Source organism: Tupaia chinensis, unplaced genomic scaffold, assembly GCF_000334495.1.
Source record: "Tupaia chinensis unplaced genomic scaffold, TupChi_1.0 Scaffold000569_1, whole genome shotgun sequence".
NCBI lineage: Eukaryota > Metazoa > Chordata > Mammalia > Scandentia > Tupaiidae > Tupaia > Tupaia belangeri.
The window spans coordinates 1,782,744-1,808,528 of record NW_006160083.1 but is presented as its reverse complement, the minus strand read 5'-3'; the positions used below and the strand labels follow the sequence as shown (position 1 = coordinate 1,808,528).

The window sequence follows — 25,785 nt, the reverse complement described above, 5'->3', positions numbered from 1 at the left end:
TTCAAGTCCTGGACCCAGCAGTTTGTAAAACACAGGTACATAAGCATGTGTGCCCAAAAGCCTAAGAAGAGAAAGGAAAAGAAGGGATTGTGGTATGGCCATCCCCCCTGGGGGATAATTTCTCACTTTCACTCTCTGTCTCCGGCAAGTACATATGCACTATGGCAAAAATCTAAAATAACAACAACAACAACAAAGATGTAAAATTTATTATTTAAATGCACTTATGTTCAGAAACCTGGGATCCAGAATAGAAAATAGTGGGCTGGGCTGGGCTGGTTGAAGCAGAAAAGGGGTGTGGAGCCCTTGCTCCCTTGGTTGCCCCCTGTACCACCTTCCCATGTCCATTCTGTGCTGTAGAGCACCTCCAAGGAATTCCTAAAGTTCGAAATTGTGCTATTAAAGATTATGCTTATCATTGTATTGTAAGCATAATATTGTATGTATACAATTATATTTTATGCTATTAAAGATCATGCTTGTATTATAAACTGAGATGATTTGGTCATTTGAGGATGCTATCTTTATTTGAGTACATGTAAGAATTTCACCAAAATGTTTAACTACCACTTTCGTCTACTTTTCCCTAAGTATGGCTGCATTTCCACCCAAAAGGTCAAGCTTTCCTCCATTTTGTTCCTCTATATCCCTTAGCTTCTATTGTTTCCACAAACTTTTCCCCCGATGCTCAGTTTTAGTGTGGAGTTCTTTCATCCAGCCTTGAACCCTACTGTGGAAAGCCGATGATCAAGTATATTGACACTATGTTTTTTCTTTAGGTATTTGAAAAGGAACAGAGACAGAGTTGGAGAAAGGCAGTTTACAAGGGAAATATAAGACATGAGATGTAGAAAGTCCTGCCCTGACTCTGCATAGCTGCTCATATCAGAATAAATTATATTTTACCTAAGGTAGGAGCTGTGTTCAGTCAGAATAAGGATGGCATCAACAAAGATTTCAAAGTTGTTTTACAAGTGAATTAAATGTAAGTGCTCTCACTGCTGTAGTTAGAAAGGAACTGAAATTGTTCTTGGAGCAAAATGGAAGTGCCTTAGTGAACTCCTGTGGTCATTAGTATGGCCAGAGTAGTTTTATCCTGGAACACCTTTTTTACCTCACTGCAATGGAGGGCCTCATGGTTCTGGAATTTTCCTCTCAGTGTTTGCTAAATGCTTAGAAAGCTAGGCTTCCCACTGTCTAATCCTGAAGCAGACTGGCCTAAAAGGACCCCTTTTGAGAGGCCAGATGTTTAGAAATAAAAGCTATAAAATTATATTACTTCTTTTTTAAAAGAATTATTTATTTATCTAATTCCATTTGTTATTATTATTTTTTAATTTGACCAGTGAGAGAGAGAGAGAAAGGTAAAGTGAGAAAGCAAGTCGCCAGATCCAGGACTCGAATGGCCCACTTTATGTTTCAAGTCCTGGACCCAGCAGTTTGTAAAACACAGGTACATAAGCATGTGTGCCCAAAAGCCTAAGAAGAGAAAGGAAAAGAAGGGATTGTGGTATGGCCATCCCCCCTGGGGGATAATTTCTCACTTTCACTCTCTGTCTCCGGCAAGTACATATGCACTATGGCAAAAATCTAAAATAACAACAACAACAACAAAGATGTAAAATTTATTATTTAAATGCACTTATGTTCAGAAACCTGGGATCCAGAATAGAAAATAGTGGGCTGGGCTGGGCTGGTTGAAGCAGAAAAGGGGTGTGGAGCCCTTGCTCCCTTGGTTGCCCCCTGTACCACCTTCCCATGTCCATTCTGTGCTGTAGAGCACCTCCAAGGAATTCCTAAAGTTCGAAATTGTGCTATTAAAGATTATGCTTATCATTGTATTGTAAGCATAATATTGTATGTATACAATTATATTTTATGCTATTAAAGATCATGCTTGTATTATAAACTGAGATGATTTGGTCATTTGAGGATGCTATCTTTATTTGAGTACATGTAAGAATTTCACCAAAATGTTTAACTACCACTTTCGTCTACTTTTCCCTAAGTATGGCTGCATTTCCACCCAAAAGGTCAAGCTTTCCTCCATTTTGTTCCTCTATATCCCTTAGCTTCTATTGTTTCCACAAACTTTTCCCCCGATGCTCAGTTTTAGTGTGGAGTTCTTTCATCCAGCCTTGAACCCTACTGTGGAAAGCCGATGATCAAGTATATTGACACTATGTTTTTTCTTTAGGTATTTGAAAAGGAACAGAGACAGAGTTGGAGAAAGGCAGTTTACAAGGGAAATATAAGACATGAGATGTAGAAAGTCCTGCCCTGACTCTGCATAGCTGCTCATATCAGAATAAATTATATTTTACCTAAGGTAGGAGCTGTGTTCAGTCAGAATAAGGATGGCATCAACAAAGATTTCAAAGTTGTTTTACAAGTGAATTAAATGTAAGTGCTCTCACTGCTGTAGTTAGAAAGGAACTGAAATTGTTCTTGGAGCAAAATGGAAGTGCCTTAGTGAACTCCTGTGGTCATTAGTATGGCCAGAGTAGTTTTATCCTGGAACACCTTTTTTACCTCACTGCAATGGAGGGCCTCATGGTTCTGGAATTTTCCTCTCAGTGTTTGCTAAATGCTTAGAAAGCTAGGCTTCCCACTGTCTAATCCTGAAGCAGACTGGCCTAAAAGGACCCCTTTTGAGAGGCCAGATGTTTAGAAATAAAAGCTATAAAAGAAAGGAACTGTTGTATTTACCAGAAGGGGCAGCCACCAAAGGGAGACAAATTTATTTGCTCAGAGGAAAAAAAAAAGTTCTTTTGTAGTTGTCTGAAGGCTATGCTCGATTGAAAGATCAGAGTTGAAGATCTGACCATATTGGGAATTAGCATTGCTAATGAAGTTTTCAGAGACTCAGATTATTTTAAACTGCTTAACCTTCTCTATAAATACTTGAAACACTGTACTTCTATTTTTAATAGTCTAATAATGGATAAATGTTATTTTTATAGCAGTAGAAACAATGTTAATATCATTTTTCAAATAAGAAGCATCAAATAATGGCATATTGCTTTATTTTTGTCAGTTCCAATTCTGTGTTAGAGAGTGGTAGCCAACTGTCTGAACTGGCTGATGAAGTGGGAGGTAGGGACAGTCTAAGTGGCTAGCTGACAAGACTATGTGTTCTTGAATGACAAATATATGAGCACTTGTCCAAATATCAACTGCTTTAGGTAGGCCCAGGTGAACTAAACCCTGGAAATGCAAGCTTCTTAAAAATGAATTATCAGTATGGTTTACAAAATGCATTCTCCACCATCTTTGATGTCACTTCCACTTAAATCAATATGATAATGTAATTTGCAACCCTTCCAGAATAAGGGGGCAAAAACAGTCTGTATCTACTAAGATGCATGAATGAATTGCCCTTGTTCATCTGTCCTACATTTTTTTAAAAAGAATGATTTATTTATTTAATTCCATTTGTTGTTATTATTATTATCACTATTATTATTTGACCAGAGAGAGAGGACGGGAAAGCGAGAAAGCAAGCAACCAGGTCTAGAACTCGAACCTCAGTAGGCCATGTGGCAATCCAGTGCTCCTAACCACCAGCCTACCTGCTGGCTCCTATCCTACATTTTTAGGCTAAACTCCTTTGATGAACTTTGCTTTATTTACTACCATCATAGACTTGATTTCATGGGGATTTATCGATTCAATCACCCATTTATGTACCCACCAAATATCTATTGAACACCTCTTACAGAACAAGTACTCTCCTAAATACTGAGAATAGGATGTTGAGCAAAGAAACAAGCCCCCTGCTTTTGTAGAGGTTCTCTCTTAGTGAAAGGAGATCATCGATAATTAAATAAATAAGCAAGGACATATCAGGCAATAAGAATGCAAAAACATAAAAACATAGCATGAACACAACAACAAAAATTGGGATAACATTAAAAGGCGTGACTGGAGAAAAGGAAAAAAAAAATTAGAGAAGGTGTTCATGGAAGAAGGACCCCCTAAGTCAGGAAGTAGAACTAAGAATTGAATGACAAAGGAAGAGACAGTAGGATCAGATCAGAGGAAAGAATGTTCCAGGCAGAAAAAATAGCAAACAGAATGGCACAGTAGGCCAACATAGCTAAAGAGTAAGGAAGGAGAAGGTTAGAATAGATAAAAACAAAATGGTAGATGGGAACCAGATTATATAAGGTTTTGAAGACTTGAAGAGTTTGGATCTTACTTTAAGCCTACGGGGCAATTACTAAGGTATTTTTTTCAGATGAGTGATACGATCTAGTTCATATTTTAAATGGCTCAATATAGACAGTGACTTTTTTGAGAGAGAGAGAGACAGGTTTTTGCTATAATGGTGTGTGCAGTCTCTGGAGAGACAGAGAGCTAGAAAGCGAGAAATCATCCCCCAGGGGAGATGGCCATGCCACAATATCTTCTCCTCCATTTTCCTCTTGCGCTTTTTGGCACACATGCACATGTGCCGGCATGAGTTTTAAGCCACCAGATCCAGAACATGAACTGCAGTCGACTACGTGGGAGTCCAGCGACATAACCATTATGCCATCTGCTGGTCCTTATAGACAGGGATTTATAAGGATAAGAGTGAAAGCAGGGAGACCTCCTGGGAGTCCACTGAGGTGGTCCCTATGAGAGATGGTGGTGGTATGACGGTAATAGAGAAGGCTTAAAGAATGTTACTGCTTTATCTGGAACAAACTATGAGGCAGAAAAGCTAACCCAACCAGCAGGTTAGAATTTACCTTATTAATCTTAGAACCTTATCTAGTAAAATTTAACCCAGAAAGCCTTTTAGAGATCATTCAGCAGAAATCTGTCAGTTTTAACATGAGAAAAATTGAAATACAGGGACATAGCCAGATTCGCAAAGCAGATCACTAGCAAATCCAAAGTTAACCCTCACAACTGCTATCTTCCAGGTATTAAATAACATGCCCAAGTCCATAAAGAATCCAACAGGACCTGGGCATGGACCTTGTCAGTTTGGTAGAACCCTGTCTACTCTAGAGGTTCTCAGTCTTTGTGGTAAGAATCTACACAGCGGGGACACCTATGGAGGTGTGCTAGGGTCCACACATTCATTGTGGATTACTCATACCCTGTACACTGAATAAACGTGGCACCTAGAGCAGTGTAGTTCACAGCTTTACAATGGCAATCCAGCTAAGTTCAAATCTTAGTTTTCCCAATGAATAACTGTGCACTTTTAGGTAAGTAAGTTACATTACTCTGCACCTTGGTTTTCTCATTTGCACAGTGGAGTAAAAATGTCACTCTTCACAGTTTTGTGAGACCCAAATAAGGTGATGTACTAAAAAAAGAAAGAAAAAAAAAAAACAACACTTCTCTGACACAGAGTAAATACTCAAAAAATGTTTACTATTATGTGGAAGGCAAAACTTTTATTTTACTGAAATGGGGATGTTAATATTCAAAACAAATGAGAATTACTCACTGCTCGTCCTGTAGAAACTATAAAGTGTGGATCTGGGGCTAGCAGGTGACATGGTGGTTAAGGCGCTGGATTCCCAAATGGCTGACGACAGTTTGTGTCCCAGACATGGCAGCTTCAAAATCGTGCCAGGTGTGTGTGTGTGTGTGTGTGTGTGTGTGCGCGCGCGCACACACACGTGCCTGAAAATCCCAAGAGGAAAAATGGAGGAGAAGGGACTGTAGTGTGGTCATACCCTCTAGGGGGGTGACTTCCATTGTCTCTCCTCTGTCTCTCTCTGGCAAGTGCATATGCCCTATGGCAAAAACCTAAAACAAAGACAGAAAGAAAGAAAAGAAAAGAAAATAGTACGGATCTGTTCATGAGTGCGTGCCAGAAGCAGCAACCTCTTTTACCTGTTCTAACACTGCTCCTCAGAGGCCCCTGGTGAGAACTATGGCCTTCAGCCCAGGGACCTGATCCCTTCAGTCGATCCTTCACTTATTCTACAAATGCTATTGAGTGCTTCCTGAAATGCCTGTAGTTCTCAGCCTTTTTCTACTTCAAGTATGTTCACTTGCTTAATTTACTCCCCTGAGTAACTTCTCTCATTGAAATGCAATGATTTTTCAATAAGCATGTGAGGAGAGGCCATGGGGAAGTGGGGAGAGAAAAAGAGTTCCTATCAAAATTTCAAAGGGGCCATGAGGTATGTACAATTGGAAGAATTGGTAAGTACCTCTAAGGCTTATGCATATGAAACAAGCAGATCAAAGGAGGAGGAGAAAGGGAACTAGAGGTCCCTGAGCCCAGTTTGTGTGTGTGTAGTATAGGACTGAAAGCATCATCTTACCCATTTTTTTCTTTCTTTCCCAAACCTCTCCACCCACAGTTCTAGGAGGCATGAGTGTACCTATTTTATATAAAGCAAACTAAGGCTCAGAGACCTCGCGGGACTTCACAAGTTGCTGGACTAGCAAGTGGCTTACCAAAATTAGAGCCCAGGCCTGACTCCTCCTTATGGTGTTTTGGTTTGTTTGGGTGATTCCCCCAACCTCCTTTCTCTTCTCCCCCAACTGAGTCATTACTAGGTGTATATGAAAAAGGAAAGGGAATAAGAAAGAGAGAGAGATGATGGTGATGACAATAGTGTGGTGGTGACTCTGTGTGTATGTGTGTGTGTGTGTCTACATATGTGTATGAGACAGACAGAGAGAACCCTAAGAACGACTCTGAACGGATGCCTAATTAATAATCACCAATGAAAAGGAAGGCCGGCCTGGGTGAGTTTCAGTTGGGCCATCACCAACTGAAGATACAGCAGAGACATCTGGGGCAAGATGACAATATTCCTGTCCTGAGTCTGGCCCTGAAGTATAGGACGTGAAGGGGGCAGACATGCAGGTTTCCACTCCCTGTGCTGGCAGAGCCCCCTGGGAAACACTGTCCTCAGGATGCCATGTGAGGAGACCATGTAACCTGTGAGCAGCCTCTACATCAATTCAGTGCCAATTCCCCCAGCCCCACCCCAAACACGCTGCCTCAGGATGCCATGATTTCTGTGGTAAAGCTCAACTCTTACTTACAGAGGCTCAACTGTAGAAAAAGTAGATCCTGCTCACATTTTAACTTCTGGAACCTTTCTAATTTTGAGAGTCTGCAGGAGATGGCTTTAAGTAACGCCCCTGTGATAAAGGAGCAACTAACTTGTCATTTGTCCCTTTCATGGTGGCCAGAGCCTGAAAAGCCTGTTTTCCAGTCCTACCATCTTAATCATTATTTATGGACAGTATATAAATTTCCCAAACCAGGATCATGCATAACATCCATACAGTTCCATAAAAATGAGGGCAATTTTTATTTAAACAAACATATCAACATGTACCTAATCTATGCAAATCTATTCATAAGGATTCTAGAAAAACACCGCTTTCCCTGCACTCCCTACACACAGAATCCTGGCTCCTTTTGATCTCCCAGTTTGTTTTTAAATGCTGTGTTTGAGAGAGGAGGGGGCCCGTGGAGTAAAAGGGGAGATGGTGCCTCTTCTCATGATGCAGGCTGCTTGTGCAAAGCAGCCCTGCACTTCCAGTGGTGAGCAGAAAGCCAAGTGTGGGAGTTCACCATGGTGGTAACCACCTCCCCACAAAGCAAGCAGCATTTCACCAGAGGGAAGTATCAGGTTCCTGTACTCGGCTGTGGGTTGTCACCATCTAATAATATGACCGTTTTGCCATCTCTCTGCAAATAAGGCAGAAGCTGCTACCTGATTGGTATAACATCTCACTTTCCCTCCGCATTGATTTTCTTGTTCTTCTCCTTTGCTTCATAAAAAGAGGGACAAGTGGCTGGTGCTGTGGACACAGAAGCTTTATTTTTAGTATGAGACAATCTCTATTTTCTTTCAGGAGAGGGAAGTTGGATTATCAATTCTTTTGTAAATGTGTATGGTGATATTTGCTCCGGTAAGTTTATACCTATCTTGATTTACAGCTGGCCGTGTGTGTGTGTGTGTGTGTGTGTGTGTGTGTTGCAGCTGCATACGTACATTTGAATTGCACACTTTTCTTGCCAAATATCATTTTTCATATATTTAGTAATAATGTCTTTTATGGTTTTACTTTGCTTTCTTGTATTCATATGTTCAAACCAAAGAGGCTATATTATGTGATAGTGGGTTGCTTACTTTAGCTGTTAAGTGGATGCTCGGTTTCTTTAAGCATAGTAAGGAAACTATTTAAGCAAATTCATATCTGGTTTTATAAAAATGTAATGTCATTCTACCCCACCCCCACTTTGGAGTGTTTAAAGTCCTAAGTACATTCATCGTGCTCCAACCTGCTTACCATTTTAATTAAAGTTTCTTCGTCAGTGTCAGAGTGAGAATTTCTTTAACTCCATAAATAGCTGCCAAATATTGTACACTGTGCTGAAAGATAGGTGCTAATTCATAAGGTCTTACACCAAGGCAGAATGAATGAGATAAATCTCCCATACAATCAAATGCACACACCTTTAGAAAAACTGAATTTACAAAAATTATTCAGATATCAAAGTAAACCTCTAGCATTTCACAAAAAGCCCTAAGTCCAAGTGGCTGTTGCTTCTTTTCTTTCTTTGCACTGTGTATTTGTGCCACCATCTGTCAGATGCCCAGTCCTGGCTCTCATGTCTCTATATCTGAAGCTAATCAGGAGAAAAGTTGCTGTTATTAAATTCAAACTAGTACAAAATGACTGTCTGGTCACCACAGTTAGTAATGACTGCTTAATGCATTACCTGGTTAACTGCTTGCTTGCTTTTTTTTTCCCAAGAGAGTAAAAGACGGTCTGAATTTTCTGTTACTTTATAAGTGTGGAGAAAGTCTATTAATGTAATTATGCTAGATAGAGATGATAAGATGATTAAGTAATTGCTCTGATGGAAACAAACTGATGCTTTAATCTTCTCTTTTTGTTACACAATCAACAAATCTGCATAATCTTTCTTATGGTAAAATGAACTAGATAATACATTTTTGCTGAAAGTTAAAGTACTATTGAATATGAAGCAAGAAGAGATCTGACTATATATTTTTCAGAGATTTTGAAAGTAAAGTTGGGAGCATCACGCATGCCTAGAGCTCTTAGGCATCGATGGATTCTTTTTCAGAACACCAATTTTTCCGATTCCGAAGTAGTCTTAGGGCAGCTCAGGGAAACAGTAGTGTGTGTCTGGGAATGTACTGACCCTCGTCTCTGCTCCCTGTGAGACGCACCGCCACTCACACAGCCCTCACACACCGGAATGAAACGAACTGAATTGTGATTAATCCAGCTCAGGCTCCAACATAGCCAGACTCCCCTAAACCCACACAAAGTTATTACAGTACCTTGTTATTGGTTGCAGTAAGCATCTTCCGCATAGCCATAAGCCCTAGCTGGAACCAAGTGTTCCTTAGCAGATAGTTTATTGATAAACAAACAAAAAAAACAAACCAAAGAGATCAAACATACCTTTGGGCTGTCATCCATTACTGCTAGGTAAAGCATTCTCTTTCCCCTCCTTTCACACACCCTACCCAACTCCCAACATCCTTTAATATTTTCTGTGGTCAGTCTCCTTTAATGGCCATTGTAACGGGTTGGATATAAAGTTATGACTGTCAATGAAGGTATCATCGTTTGGAGCCATTTAGTAATATAAATAAGTGAAGTTTGAGGGGACTGCATCCTCCACGGGGAAGTATCTATCTTTTCCTCCAGGCTGCCAACTTACACGAGTGTTAGGACTCCATGCTGGCTAAGATTCCCTGACACAGGAAGTACAACAGGACATCTGTGTCTTAAAGTGGGCAGATCTTTTAGTTTAAGTTAAAGCAAATGCGAACATCTTTGAAAGTATCGTGTCTGAAAAGCACAGAATGCCATAGCCAAAAAGGCTATTGTAATCTGTTCTGGGGAATCAAGATCTGAACCATTTTGGGGAAAACAATAAAGGAATTTTTTTTTTTTTTTAAATTTCACAATGAGTTTTTGTTTAGGAAAATGAAAAAATAGACTAGACTTTTCCATTTAATAATTATCTAGTATATGCTTGGCATTACACGGAGCATTTTATGTAGCTTGCCTGACACTGTCCGATGCACTGCACACAGCTTATCTCCTTAACCCTCACTGGCACTTCGTAAGGGAGATAACATTACCTCCCCATTTTTCAGATGATAAAGTGGAAACACAGGGCAAGTGTTTGCCTTGCTTGAGACAACAGTGATGAAGGGGAGACTCAGAATCAGCAGGCTTATCAGGTTCATAATCTGCTTCTCCCTCTCTGGCAGGCCATTTTATCAGTAATCTACAACAACCCCCTAGATGGGACAGATGTGCAGGAACTCAAATATACTTTCCCCCTTTTGACACTATATACCCTCCTTTTTCTCAGACTGTTCCTTTGTGACTCCAAGCTAATTATGTGTTTAAAACCGGAGAGTGTGTGCTTTCTTTACCCAATTTGTACAGCCACAAAGATGTGGAAGTGACGAAAGTGAGCCAGCTTAGGGAGAGATACATGCCGAAGTAGCTAAATTAAGGTAGCGTTTTAAATTAATTGAAATAAATTCACCCCTTTGATTTTCAATCTTTTGAATACAAAGTCAAAACAAAGATGCCACAATAGCTGAGAAATATCCAGTACCTCAAGGTATCTGGTTTATCATTGATGTAAAAGCAATTCCAACCAAATTGATTTATTTCTGGAGAACTTTATAGCATCCTCACCTCTTTCTGCTCACCCCCACCATGATTTTTTTTCTATTCTTTGGTTAGCTGGAAAGGGCTGAGGTGGTACTTCAGGTAGACTATTGTGAAGTATCTATACCACCTGGGTAATTAAAAAATGAACACAGCTGCCGATAAGCATGCTGAGAAGCGTGACAAAGTTGAAATTCAGAGCTCCCAAATGCATTCCTTCACACCTGAGCACTGAGTTCTCCATTTGAAATCCATTTGATCCAATAAAAATCAGATGAATCTCATAGGGGGAAAATGCAACTGACATAGAATCAATGTGTTTGAAATTTCTCTTCCAATGGCAGAGTACACCAGTCAAGAGGCGAGTCCGTATAAGAAAAATAAGAAGAAGATTTCATGTGATGAAAAAGTTGCTAGAAGATAGAATCTAGCTCAGGACACCCTTGCTATATCTTTTCAAAGACCAAAGGAATCTGGAAAAACAGACCAAAAAAAAAAAAAAAACCCACAAATTAGGAACATTATGAGTCAAGTTTTGAATGGTTAATACAATATTGATGACTTTAAAAAAGTAATTAATTTTTTATCATTATTATTATTTTTTAATTTGCTACAAGGCATGTGTGCTCACCAGAGAGACAGAGAGAAAGAGAAATGGAAAGTGAGAAAGCAAGGTGCCAAGTCTGGGACTCAAGTCACAGTCGGCCATGTGGGAGTCCAGTGCCTTAACCACCATGCCACCAGCTGGCCCCCAATACTGACTTCTTAATGTGATCTACTTCATCTAATAAGCAGTAGCTTCTGAAGTACCACCAGGGTAGGCACACAACTAATTAACAAGAGTCCAGAGCGCAGTATGCAATAAAATGTGTTTCTAAAATAATAGTCATTTTTGTCAGAGACAAACCTGGTAATTCATTGATTCTGTATTACCTCTTTTTCTTGCTCTTAAAAAAAATTATAATTGGGTAGTTTAATCAGGAAGTGTGGTATTAAAGTTATTACTGATAAATATAAATCAGTTAGCTTTTTCCAGCAGCATTTACGAGAGCTCTAAATATACTAAGAGCCATTAAATGAGAACTTGTATTGTAATAAAATATATTGTGACCAGCCAATGTGTGCTCATCGAATACACAATATCCTTTAAAACTAATCTTAGAAACAATTGTATAAAGTGTATCATATTTCAGCCTCTAGCAGAAGTTACTACTTTCTTCAGAGAGATAACCAACTTCTAAATAAAGCACAGTAGAGACTGTCTCCACCTCATCTGTTTATTTCTGCCCTGTGTTTGGTTATGTGTGTACTTACACATATTGATCATTAAGTGCTTAAAAATGATCTATTAAGTATGGATAAAGCAGCTGGTGTTAAGACATAATGAGTGTTGGATTTGTCATCAAACATTCTAAACTGGTGTACAAATAGAACTGCCGTTCCTATTACAAACTAGTGTAAGAAAATAGAATCAGCGAGTATTTTGAGCCTTAAATCAGCACATAAAGTACTAAATCCACTAGGAGAGGCTCTAGGTCACTGATGTATCTTTAAATGTTTAAAGATTAGGGATGAGTTGAAAATGGAAACACCTCAGTCTCTCCATTCTGCAGACTAATGGATCTGCATAATTAATATATTTTATAGTGATCATTTTTTAACACAGATTCTAGCCAAAAATACTAATGGAAAATTGTTCAGGGGCAACTCTAAATATATTCCACTATAGTTTCTGAAAAGCTTATTCCCAACACAGGGCAATCAGTTCACTGTGGAGCTTTAGGATGGCCAATAAAAGCAGGTAATCATGTCATTATGGTCCTTTGGGAGAATGATGTGTTGGGCATAAATGGTTTCCATGCACAGTCCCCAAGTGACTTTTTTGGGCCTGCTTATAGAATCTTTAAAAGCTCCCAAAGCATCACATATTATCTCACTGTAGACTTTCTGACAAAGACATAACAAATATTTTGGGCATATTTCATTTCTGGTCAAAGTAAGGCTTTAAAAATGTGTGTCCAGGGCCAGCAGGTGCTGTGGTGATTACGGTGCTGGATTCCACATGGCTCCATGGTTTGAGTTCTGGACCCAGTGGCTTGAAAAACACTTGGGTGTGTGTGCGTACATGCCCAAGAGGAAAATGGAGGAGAAGGGATTGTGGCATGGCCATCCCCCTTGGAGAGTGATTTCTCACTTTATCACTTTCTCTCTCTCTCTCTCTCTCTCTCTCTCTCTCTGTCTCTCTCTGGAAAGGCCATGTGCCCTATCACTTCTCAGTGATTAACTCTCATATCTTTATCTGGCTTTGAACACTGTAAGGGAAGAAACTGGTACACTTTTCCAATACCTATGGCATTCAATCTACCTTCATATAAAATTGAATGGTAGAGGCATTGTGTTGTTGTTGTTTAAATTGAGGACAGGTTGGAGGGAAGGATTGGAATGTAGACTTCAGAATGTTTTCCTTTCATTTAACTATTTAAGGATGCCTACTATGTGTCAGCGCCAAGAGAGGCACAGAATACAGACAGATATCATATCTACACTCCTATAGCTGAATGCCCTTGTTTTCCATTTTCTCACTTAAACCTAGTTTCTATTTCATAGGCCCCAATGTGTCTTCTTAAAAACATAATTGAACTGTTCTAGCAAGACATTTGCAGGAACTATGTGCTTTTGGTGTTATCTGTTCATGCTCAGTGAAGGAACAAGAGTAAATGCACTTATTTACCGATGTGATTATTGCGTGCTAAAATGGGATGGTATAAAGCAGGGAGCTGGAAGAGGTTTTGTGGTGCTTGTGTCTTGTACGCATTATTTTATCACTCCTGGGCATTTTTAGACTCGATAGGTTATGTTCATTCTTGCCCAAGGTTGAGAGAGGAAAGAAAGGGAAGAAGTTTTGACAGGACTGCACAGTAAGGAAGATGGAAGAGTAAACTGAGAAGGTGCCTAGAGGAACTAAGATTTTCCCTGCCGGTCTAAATTAGATGTAACTCGTATTACCTGGTTTTCTGCAGGTGTCCATTCACTCACCCATTTATCCGACAAAGTACATTTATATATTGGGTATCCCTTTTATGTCAAGTATAGTGCTAGATGCTAGGGCACAAGAATAAGCAAGATGCACTAGTTCATGAATTCATGGAAATTCACATGAACTAGGATTTCTTAACTTCTGTGCAGGCCCAGATTATTCATCATTGTAGGGACTGTTTTGTGCATTGTAGACTGTTTAACAGCATCCTTGGCCTCCACCCACTGGATGTCAGTAGCAATCCCCCATTTTTTCCATCAAATTACCTCCAGATAGTGCCAAATTGTCCCTTGCTAAAATGACTGCAAGAAACTTAGTAATTACCATCAGCTTTGACCAAATCTTCTCATTCTATATCTACTTTTTTCCTTTCAGATACTCAGTGGCATGGTTTACTACAGAATTTTTAAGTTATTCCCCCAAATATGTTGGTACAGCTTGCCTAAAAAGACAAGTAAGATACATCTAAATCTTTTTCGCTATTATTACTTACCTCTGTATAATACTTTCCTTTATTCACATAGCTTATATTATCTCATTTGACTTAGAAATTAACAAATGAGACATTAAAATATTATAACCTTTAAAGGATGAATAAAGGGATAGTTAAAATGGTTACAGACGAAAATTCTTGCAGAAAATAATGGATAGAATTTGCGTTCACACTCATGTGTCCTAATTTTAAAGAATGCAGTGTTTTTCTACAAAATTATAATATTTAATGGGGGGAAAAGGTAAGTATGTTAAAGTTCTTTTTTTTTTTTTTTTTTCAAGCGTTTTGAACAGTAATGGCAGGCTAATAGCAAATAGAGATTTGGGGGGTAGAGAGAATTTGCGTTCACACTCATGTGTCCTAATTTTAAAGAATGCAGTGTTTTTCTACAAAATTATAATATTTAATGGGGGGAAAAGGTAAGTATGTTAAAGTTCTTTTTTTTTTTTTTCTTTGCAGCTGTTTTGAACAGTAATGGCAGCATAATAGCAAATAGAGATTGGAGCGTTAGAGGTAAACAGGCTTGGACAATCCATTTATACTCTTAGGTTTCCTCCATATCTTGGGGATTGTAGAGTAATACATTGCAAAAGCCACAGGAAGTGCTAGAGATCGGTCTAGAAAGTAGACAGAAGGTGCAGGTTTTGAAATCAGATGGACCTGCTGTGTGAGTTTCTTGCAGGAAACACACAACATCCTCAAAATATCAGACCTCTTGCTGGTGACTGCAAAATGTTAAAATTTAATTTCTCTTTTCTAAAGTTGATTTTATGATTTATTATTTTTTCTATGAGGGAGACAGAAAGATAGCAACCCCCCTCCACAGGATGCCATGACCCATCCCTAGCTTTAGCCAGATCCCCATCAAGGACAGGTATGTGCCCAGTGTACTCTGAGAGGTCTTTGGCTCTGAACCCCAGAACCTTCCTATGTGGGTTAGCCTTAAGGAGTATCAAGTTATACTACTGTATACCATTTGGCCCCCCCAAAACTTAATTTCTTTAAGCCAGAAAACTGAGTGCCCCCCAAGTGGTGGGTTGAATTGTCTTACGATAAATTCAGTTTAAAAAAAAAAAAAAGAAGAAGAAGACAATAGCAAATATTAATGTCCTTCTAGAACAATGATCTGAGGGACCATTTCATATGGAACAAGGTCAATTTAGGGATCTGGCACATACTAGAAATGTACATGTTCTGGACTATAAGCTGATGTCTAGGCACCTGAGATAGGTCCTTGCTGCTGTTTTTTTTGTTTGTTTGTTTGTTTCTTTTTTTAAAATTGTATATACTCATCTATCTTTGGGAGCTGAATGAGTATTGTAGATGAGCTTACCCAAATTTCAGCCTCATTAAAAGCTACAGAGACAAAAAATAAAAAAGCCACAGAGACATAGCCCTCCTCAGTAGACCTTAGGGACTGGCAGATATGGAAAACGCATTAAAGGTAGGTGGTGGTTTGCAAAAGTGCTCATCACAGGGACTCCTTCGCTTGTACAGACTGGGGCTTTTCCAGGAGAGAGTGTTCATACTGTATCTGGGCCCAAATCCATGATCTTCTGATGAGCTGTTAAAAGGTATTTTTAACTATTAAGACCCTTGACACATTTGCAAAGACAAAAGGCATTCCAAGTGTATTGCTCTGGCAGAATTCCCGATAAGAAAACTGTTTTAGCCTGCATGGCTTCCAAACACTGAACTTACAATGGGTGGCTCTGAGACTTAAAAAAGTATGCACGGCCTTAGACGATTCATCTGCCCTCTCTGGGTTTCAGTCTTCTTATCTGTAAGATGGAAATTATAAGTCCCCTCCCCAGAGTTACAATCACTGTCACAGATGATACGGGAAAGCCCCTTTGAGGCTGTGCAGGCACGGATAATAACATCATTACTTTCTTCCCTCTGTACTCAAAGTCCATTTTGCTATCAGTTTTCATTCCAGGCTCTTGATGAGTGCTTGAGGTTAGGGGAAAATGGTTTCCTCAGCCTACTAGGAAAATGACTGTAGTCATGGGATGGGTCTAAAGTAGTCTGGAAATGCTTTGATGGGTCATTCCATCTCAAGGGGAGATTTATGCCCTATTATAAATCACAAAGACAGAGTATCATCACTGAAAAATAACTGTAAGAAAACCAAATGCAATATGGACAAAGTCATTTCCTGTGATCACTTCACCTTAAGGAACATGCCTGGATTTCCCTTCCTACTTCCCTGGAACCTCTTAATTCCCACCAGTCCCAGTATAACCTATGTTCTGTATCAGAGGGTGGGGGATTGCCATGACCTCAGCCTTCAGTCTACCATGTTCTAATCCCATGGGCCTTTTCTCCTATCCACTGTCCATGTGGTCCTAGAATTTCTTCAGGGAAATTGAAACACCATGATTTTCTCCTCCCCATGGACTGAAGCCGGAGGAAAACCTCTCCCTGACTGCCCTGGGTTACTCATTAGCCCCTGCAGCAGCAAATTTAAAGGTGTCTCGTTCTCGTGTTTCATTTACCTCAACACATCTCCTGACGCATCTGATCAGAAAATTCAGTTGGCTCCTATTTTTCTTTTGGAAGGTCATTATTTGCTGGCAGTTCTCTCCCAGACACCTTCCCCTCCGCTCACCTCTTCACTCTGACTGGTATTTATAAACTCCTCACTCTCTGAGGCTTTCTGAAGACACCCTCCTCTCCCACTGCTTCTACACTTCACTTTTTTTTTCCTGTGGATCTCTTCAGGAAGTCAAGAATGTTTTCTTTTCCATTCACTCATTCATACATTCATTCATTTATGCTTTCTGCTGTTTGTATAGAGCAGTGACTGAATACCATGTACTGTGTTAAGAGGAGGGATAAGGAGGTGACTAAAACAGGTGCAGTCCCTACTCTCATAAGATTTGCATTCTAATGGGGAAAAGGTCCATTTAGACATTCTTCAAAAGTGGTTTAATTATCATTGTAGTAAGTGCTAAAAATAAAAGCTAAGCCATCCTGGGTACTAATTATGTGACAGGCATGGCTCCAAGTGTTTGATGCATATTAATTTATTTAATCCTCATAACAACTCTTTCAGGGAATTAAAAGAGAAAGGATTAGAGTCTGTGAAATCCTGAAGGGCATGGACTCTTTGAGTAATCCAGGAATACTGGGAAGAGGACAAGATGCTAAGATTTCACATAGATGCCATTTAAGCAGTGCTTACTGTTTACCAGGCGCTATGCTGTATAACCCGTGGGGCTTGAACCTTCACAACAGCACCATGAAAGATCATTATTCTTACTTGAAGGAGAAGGAAAATGTGCTGTAGAGACCTGAGCCACTGTCCAAAATTACACCTTTTTTTTAAGTGGTGACTCTGAGACTGTGGCCTCAGTGTGTTTGACTCCAAGTCTGAGCTGTTACTCCAAGTCTGGCTCTTAATCTATGAAAACTGACATAAAACATTCTTTGGGCCAGCTGGTGGTGTGGTGGTTAAGACAGCTGGATCTTACATGGCCAAATGTCTGGTTCAAGTCCCAGACCCAGAAGCTTGAGAAACATACTAGGTGTCTGTGCCTGTCTACCCAAAATTCTAAGAGGAGGAAGAACTGAAGGGGAAGGGTTTGAGGTGAACATCCTGCATGGCTGCTTTGTCACTTTCCATCTCTCTGTATATATGTGTGTGTCTCTCTCTGGATCTCTCCAGCTAGCACACATGCCCTCTAGTAAATTAAAAAAAAAAAAATCCCTCATTAAGTTCACATCCTGGAAAATAATAGCAGAATGAGAGAAAAAAAGAGGATCACTTTAGTGTATATGTCAGAACCACAATGATCCCTCCTGAATATAAAATGGAACTTTGCAGGGACTGGGAGCACTGGATCCTCCACCTTTGGGCATATTTCCAGTAAGATAGCCAACTTCTCTGGTTTCCCATTGGAAAGTGGGCTGAGGACCAGCAACATCAGCATCACCCGGGAGCTTGCAAGAGATGCAGAATTTCTATTCTTTCCCAGATCTACTGAGTATCAAAATCTACATTTAGCTGACCCCCAGACTATTCACAAGCACAGTTAATTCAAGAAGCTTAAATCATTAAAAGTAAAAGATTAGGCTTCCAGCCATGTTGTGATGCCAGCTGGCCTGCCTGGGCTTTCTCTGCTCTGCCTTTTCAGTGGGGACGATTAGTCTTCCTCACCGATGGGGTTGAAAACTCCCTCCAAAAAATGTCTGGAACTGCTGGAAAGGACTACTTGTAGAAGCTTTGAGTCTTTTTACCTCCAGAATCAGTTTCTTATAGTATGATCCATCAGAATCACCTGGGGGGGGGTTATAAAAAATGACGTTTACATTAAAAGCAGACTTCTTGGAATGGTAGTAAGCACCAAAATATGGTATAATAATGTCTTCAAATACCAAGAGAAAATGACTGTCAGATTAGGATTGAATATCCCTTCTAAGATAGCTATCCAGAACAAGGATTCAATAAAGATATAATCAGATTAATTAAATCATATTTAAACTTTATACTAATTGATCACCTTTGGGAGGGGGGGTTATAACTGGAATATATACTTTGGATCCAACCAAAGTTTAGATTCAATAGCAGTGTGACTTTTGAGTGGTTTACAGTTTAAAAAAAGATATTTTTTTTTATTGCCAGAGGGCACATGCACTCACCAGAGACAGAGAACAAGAGAGAAAAAGCATCCCTAATGAGACAGTCACACCACAATCCTTTCACCTCCATTTATGCAGCCTGTCAGCACTGGGGACATGCAGGTACATGTTACCATGTTTTTCAAGCTGCCAGGTATCAGAATTAGAACTGTGGTCAGTCATGTGGGATCCACCTCCCTATGCATAGCACTTAACTCCTGCACTATGGGCCTGACCCATTGACCCATAAATGATTTACATTTTTGAAGCTCAGTTTTCTCATCTGTGAAATAAAGAGAGAATTCTCACTGTTGAGGGAGGGAGGAATTGTTATGAAGTCCTCAGTAGTGTGTGGAAATATGTGGCGCACAGTATTACCCTAAATAAATCATCACTATTGTTGCTGGTTATTAAATAGAAATAAAATTCAACAGTCATCACTCTCAAATTATCTATATTATATCATATGACACAGGATGAAATTATAGATTATTTGCTATAAATAAACTTACTTTGAATGAATACTTCTAAAGTGATGTATAATTGAGCATATCAATCTTGTCACTTTATTCATTTATTCACTCAACAAATATTTATTTATAGTCTACTAAATATCAGAAGCTTTTCTAAGTACTGGGGATATGGTAGTATTACACAATATTTGGAGGAGTGAAAGAGAAAGTGATAAATCATCCCTCAGAGAGGATGGCCACATCACAATTCCTTTTCCATTCTCCTCTCAGGATTATGAACACACACACACACACGCAGCCGGCATGAGTTTCAAGCTGCCAGGTCTGGGACTCAAACCACAGTCGACTATGTGAGAGTCTAGTGCTTAACTACTATGCCACCTGCTGGTCCCCTTATTTATGGATTTTAAATTGATTCAAAGTTTGATGACCTGTTGGTACCACCTCTTCTATCTTTTCCCAGAAATTAGTGATTTTTGTATGAACATTTAATAGTTGACAAAGTCACACTGATACCATACAAGTAAAATAAAAACTAACCCAGGGAATAAACAAATCAATTGTATTCTGAGTTTTCTATCAAATGAAGGAAACTATGGCTCAGAAAGGCCATTTTTAATTCACCAGAGTTTCTTCCCTGGTAAGCAGTGACACAGACATTCAAATTCTGGTCCTTTCTCTCCAAGTTCAACATAAACCCAGACATCTGCTTATGAAAGAACTTCAAAACGTTCATAGAAAAGGTAATTAAAGTACAAACTAATTTGGTGCAAAAGATTTTTTAAATCCACTGTTTTTTCATAATACACAGTTTTCATAAACTCTTTGAAGTTCCTTCATTTAAGACAATCTTTAAAAACATTCTGTAAAAGAAAGGTGAGAACTCCACAGTGGTGAAGAGCTCTATGTGATGTTAATGTTCTGTACTCTGGGGACTTACTGAGGTTATTTTAGGTTGACACTATCATTACTGTCTAAATATGATGGTATTGTGAATGAAAACAGAATGATATAAAGGCAAACAGAATTCATGAGGCATGGAATATTAGCTTCAAGACAATAACATATATATTTTTTTTCAATAACATATATATTTGTGTGCATGAGTGTGCATGCATACGTACCTGGGTGAACGTATTTATATAAAAACGTGTAGGCTATTATAGAATATTCTGAACTCTATTTAAGTTTTTAAGTGAACTTTGTAAGCATACTCCAAATAAGCTTTCTTCTAGTACTTTCTGATTTGAATTTAGAAACAATTTTATTCTTAACTGGCCCCAAATTAAAATTATACCCCCATAAATTCTACCAATATGTACCTTAAAAATACAACATCCCACCTTCTCATTCTCTTGTTCATCCACAAACAATGTTATAATCTAATAATTAAACTATTAGAACCAATATGCTGAGAGAGAAGAAATATGATGCTTTAATCTTGTGTTAACTTTTGCAGCACAATTAGAGCACAACAGTTCCAGTCAAGCAGTGTCCACCTCGGTCTCTAAAACAGCTTTGTTAATTTTCTACTCTCATGAGATTGAGGTGAAAATTCACATTATTCTGTTAAAACTCTACTTGGAATTATTTCTACAGTGAAATAATTACACTATATATTTACATTACATTTTATGCCATCATAATTGGTTATGGTTTTGTTACACACACAGAGTCAGACAGAAGTATGTTTTTCTGGCTCAACTGTGTTAGGGTTATGAAATTCAGGAAGCCATAGGAATCACTCTGAGGTGTCCAGCAATTCTTGAAAATAATACAAGCAGCTAAAGAAGTAATACTCATGGATTCATAATGCATATGGCCCCAAAGTTCTGACAAGGCAGATGTCTATCCAGTAATGTGTCAACATAAATATAATTTAAAGCGTGTCAGAAAGAAATTAGTTCATAAATAATACAACATGACTGAAGAGCATTTGCCACTGTAATCATAACTTTAAAGATTTTAACATACTAAAGACATATTTTTTTAACCTTACTTTTTAGATTCTCAGAGCTAAGAGGTATGGTGTATCATAGGTTAGCTATGGTGTCTCTAGATAGATTGGAGTTAGAAATAAGAATGTATCTGGGATCAGCAGGTGGCATGGTGGTTGGGGACACTGGACCCCCACATGGTCAACCATGGTACAAGTCCTGGACCTGGTGGCTTCCTTTCTCATTTTCTCTCTATCTCTCTCTGTCTATCTCTGGTCAAATTAAAAATAAATAAATGAAGTTAAGTAAAATAATTCTAAAAAAAAAAAAAATCAAGAGAGATGCAGAGAGAAAAAGATGGTCTTGATGCTGCAATCTCCAGCTTCCAGACAGGAAAGTATAAAAATATGAGAAGCAACTGTGGATAGTAGAAACAGTTTAAGAGAAGGGTGAGAAGTCGGGGGGGGGGCAGGGGAGAGGTGGGACAGGGAGGGAACTGAGGGGAAAAAAAGAAGCAAACATTTAATGGACACAAAAATTGGGGCCGGCCACTGGCTTCATGGTTAAGGGCGCTGATCTCCCACATGGCCTACTGCAGTTTGAGTCCCGGACCTGGCGGCTTGCTTTTTCACTTTCCTCTCTCTCTCGCTCACTCGCTTGCTCATTCTGTCCATCTCTGGTCAAATTAAAGTAAGTAATTAAATAAATAAAGTTAAATAAAATAATTCTTTAAAAATGGAAAATTATTTGTTGATAATAATATGTATGGTAATATCTTTGACTGGACTAATATACAGTGTATTCATGCTTGGGCAATTCATTTTGTATACTGTAAAGATGTACAAAGTAAAAAAAAAAAAAAAGGAAAGAATTGATTAAAAAAAATATAAAATGAACATATCAAGAGCAGAGGGACCTGTAGTTAGAAAATAATAATATAGTTTTCAAGCACAATGGAAGTGCTTTAAAAAAAATCTCTGTTATTGCACTTGTATTAACTATTGTGCTTTAGTTCCCCTATTTATTATAAAAAGAGAAACAAACTTGCTTATATATATTGCTGAATATTCGTGGAAAGTTTGTACAACTAAGCCACACTGAATTCACTGGTTGAATTGTAAAGTTGTTTATATAGTAAGTTAATTGTACTAAACTTCACAGAAACTTTCCCCCTCTCATTGAAACTTCGTATATACTGGGTTGTCAGGAAAGTCATGACACATCTTTGCATAGAAAAATACGTCACGACTTTCCTAATGACCTAATAGTTGTGTATGGGGTGTGTGTGGGTGCATCTTCAAATGTTCCCAATGTCAAATATGAACTGCTATATCGTGTTCTCATTAAGTTGTTTATTCTGAAATTGGCCTTGAATATCAAGGCCTTTGTCACTCTCCAGGGTCTAAGACATGGTATTTGATATAGAGTAGCCCTGAGTAAATGTACATTGAATGACTAAATGACAAATACTTAGAATTTACACTTCCAGCAGGAGATTCTGTTGCAGCAGTACTTTTAAGCCTCTGCAGGCTGACTTGCCCAGGGGACGAGTAAATAGTGAGATGAAATTGGTCAAGAAATATGGGAAGGGCAAGAATTACAGGTCCCATTTTTCTAAGCCTTTACTGTGAGCCAGGCATGCAACAAGAATATGTTAACCGCATTAAATCACTGAATTCTCACAAAGGCCCTATGAGATAGGATAGCCCCTTCATTTTCCAGAGGAGAAAACAGAAAGCTTAATGAGTTGAGGAATGTGTTCAAGGACATAGAACTAGGAAGTGGTGGCATAAACTTTACCACCAGGTCAACCTGAATCCAATACCTGTGTCCAGAACCACTGCACAAACTGCATAAGAAGGAGCAGGTCTTATTCGTGATTATGGTCTTGTTTTATCAGTCTTGCTTTAGCAATCCTCCCTCCTTAGCCTCCCAGGTAGGACCATGAGTGCCTGCCACCCATTCTTTGCTCTTTTTATAGACACAGCCCGGTGCATGCTCACAGATCTTTTCCTCAGCTTCCCCAAGTCATTAGGATTGTAGGCACATGCTACCATGCCTGGCAATGATCATGGTCTCTTCCTGAGGTTCTGCTATATGACCCAGCCCTCTGTGAGTCCAGGCTCAACCCTGGTCAGCTTATTTGTGGCTGTGTTTATTCTTTTCTCCTGCCTTGTCAATATCGACCTCAAGCCCATGTTGGGATGACTGGAGCACTCCACCTTAAATGAGGACCACCAAACACAAAAACACCACTACCAACTGCCTTTTATTTCCTTATACTTTTTTTCTTTTTTGGAGAGATTTTTGCTATAGGGCACCTGCGGTCGTCAGACAGAGAGAGACAGAGAGACAGAAAGTGAGAAATCACCCCCCCAGGGGGGATGGTCACACTAAAATACCTTCTCCTCCATTCTCCTTTCGGGATCTTGGGCACGCACGCATACATGCCCGGCGTGAGTTTTAAGCCACCGGGTCCAGGACGCAAACCTCAGTCGACTACGTGGGAGTCCAGCGACATAGCCATTATGTTAACTGCTGGTTCCCTATACTTTTCATTATAGTTGGTGGTCCAAGAAGCCCTCCTCTTTACTGGGAGGCTCCTCAACAATGCATTTCCCTGAGCTGTCTAGCATCCCAATTTAGTGTTGAGGAGTAACTGCTGATAACCTCGAGCTGAGCTCCGCTCCCCGTATTTCTCCCTAAGTGAAACCGTCACCCTTCAACCTAAGAATGCCTTCTCCAGTTTCCCTCGAAACACCTTTGGCAGTTATCTGAGGCAATGATATGAGAGTACTTCAAAAAGTTCATGGAAAACTGGAATTAAGGTATGGGTTTATTTTAGTGCAAAGTTTTTTAAATCCATGCATCATTTTTCTTGTGATACACATTTCCCATGAGTTGTTTGAAGATTCTTCATACTTATTCAGAGCCTTCTTGTTTTCCTCTCCCAAGATAAAAATTAACTTTCTGGGAACCAGCAGATGGTGTAAAGCTTAAGTCTCTGGATTCTCACATGGCTGACCACGGTTTGAGTCCCAGACCCAGCAGCTTGAAACACATTGGGCATGGGGAGGAAAGACTGTGGCATGGCCATCCTCCATGGGGGGTGATTTCTTCCTTTCTGTCTCTCTGTCTCTTTTTAGCTCTCTGGTGAATGCATGCACCCTATAGCAAAAATCTCTCAAAAAAAAAAAAAAGCTTCCTGGTGAACTCAGTGCATTCTCTTTGAATAAATTCTGACTTCCCAAAGATAGTTTCCAATTTTGATTAGTTATATTTTTTTATTCTGGTAATGTCATTCTATTGAATTCAGACTTCTACTTGTAATGATCCTTTTTTATTATTTTTTTCTCCCTTAAGATTTTAATAGGTTATTGTTTACCCCCTAGAACTTTCTAGGACATTTATGTCTCACCAGTAGGCACAGCACTGTAAAGCATAAAAGGTTTATTTTAACAAGAGGCTCAATGATGTTTCATGCATCTACTAAAATAAATTAGGTCAAAATAAGATTGAGTGCATCAACATCTAAAAAACTGACCTTATTGCCTAGAAAACAGAAAGAGTGAAAAGAAACTGCATATTAAGAAAGCAATTCAAGGACCAGCAGTTAGTGTAATGGCTATGTCTCTGGACTCCCATGTAGTCGACCGCGGTTCACAGCCTGGACCTGGTGGCTTAAACTCATGCCGAGCGCATGTGCGTGCATGCCCAAGATCCTGAGAGGAGAATGGAAAAGAAGGGACTGTAGCATGGCCATACCCCCTGGGGGGTGATTTTTCACTTTCTATCTCTCTGTCTCTCTCTCTCTGCCTTTCTGGTGAGTGCATGTGCCGTATAGTAAAAACAAACAAACAAAAAACTCTCAAAAAAACTTGATATTTATGACATTAAACTTTGTTTGCTTTTGACATAATTAAGTTGTTATATTTAATAAAACTCATAAAATAAAGATTAATTCCTCCTTGAATTTGTATGATTGATAGCACTGCCCTCTGATTCTCTTTCTTGATACTTTATTTTGGGGTTTATGTATCTGCTAGTTTTTGCTGCATAACAAACCAACTCAACATTTAGTGGCTTGAAACCACAACTACTTAAGTAACTGACGATTCAGAGGGTCAGCAATTTGGCCTGAACTCAGCTAAGTAATATGTCAGCTAATCTTGTTTGGGCTTGCTAATGTATCTACGCTTATTTTATAGTTAACAAGGTAACTTTCTTTCTAAGGGTTAGTTATCTATCAATTAGGAACATGGGGATGATTGAATCACTTATCTATAATCATCCAATGGGCTAGCCTGAACTTGTTTTCATGACAGTCTTGAGGTTCTGAAAGAATGAGGAAGTTGCAATGTCTCTTAGGATAGGTTTGGTGTACTGTCTGAAATCGTTCACAATAGTATTTGCTAATTTATCTGTCATCACAAGGGCACTTTGCCTAAGAGAAAAGTCTGACTAGTATGCAAAATGTCTACAATGCTTTGCAAAATCATAGTATTGGAACTGAAATATTTTGCCATTTTTTTTTTTTTTTAATGAACAGAGTAAATTTTTGTTTAAAAA

General features: G+C 39.0%; 1 protein-coding gene across 2 annotated transcripts in view; it reads left to right on the top strand.

The window, feature by feature from the left end:
- SYNPR (synaptoporin) overlaps positions 1-25,785 on the top strand; it is a 356,658-nt gene that overhangs the window by 160,976 nt on the left and 169,897 nt on the right. Inside the window, exon 1 of one of the 2 annotated variants that reach the window (XM_006158034.2) lies at positions 7,399-7,890. The exons of the other annotated variant lie outside the window; for it this stretch is intronic. Coding sequence (XP_006158096.1) covers positions 7,867-7,890 — 24 coding nt within the window. The 5' untranslated portion in view covers positions 7,399-7,866. Of the gene's footprint in view, positions 1-7,398; positions 7,891-25,785 lie in introns of those variants that run through there. 2 annotated transcript variants of the gene reach the window in all.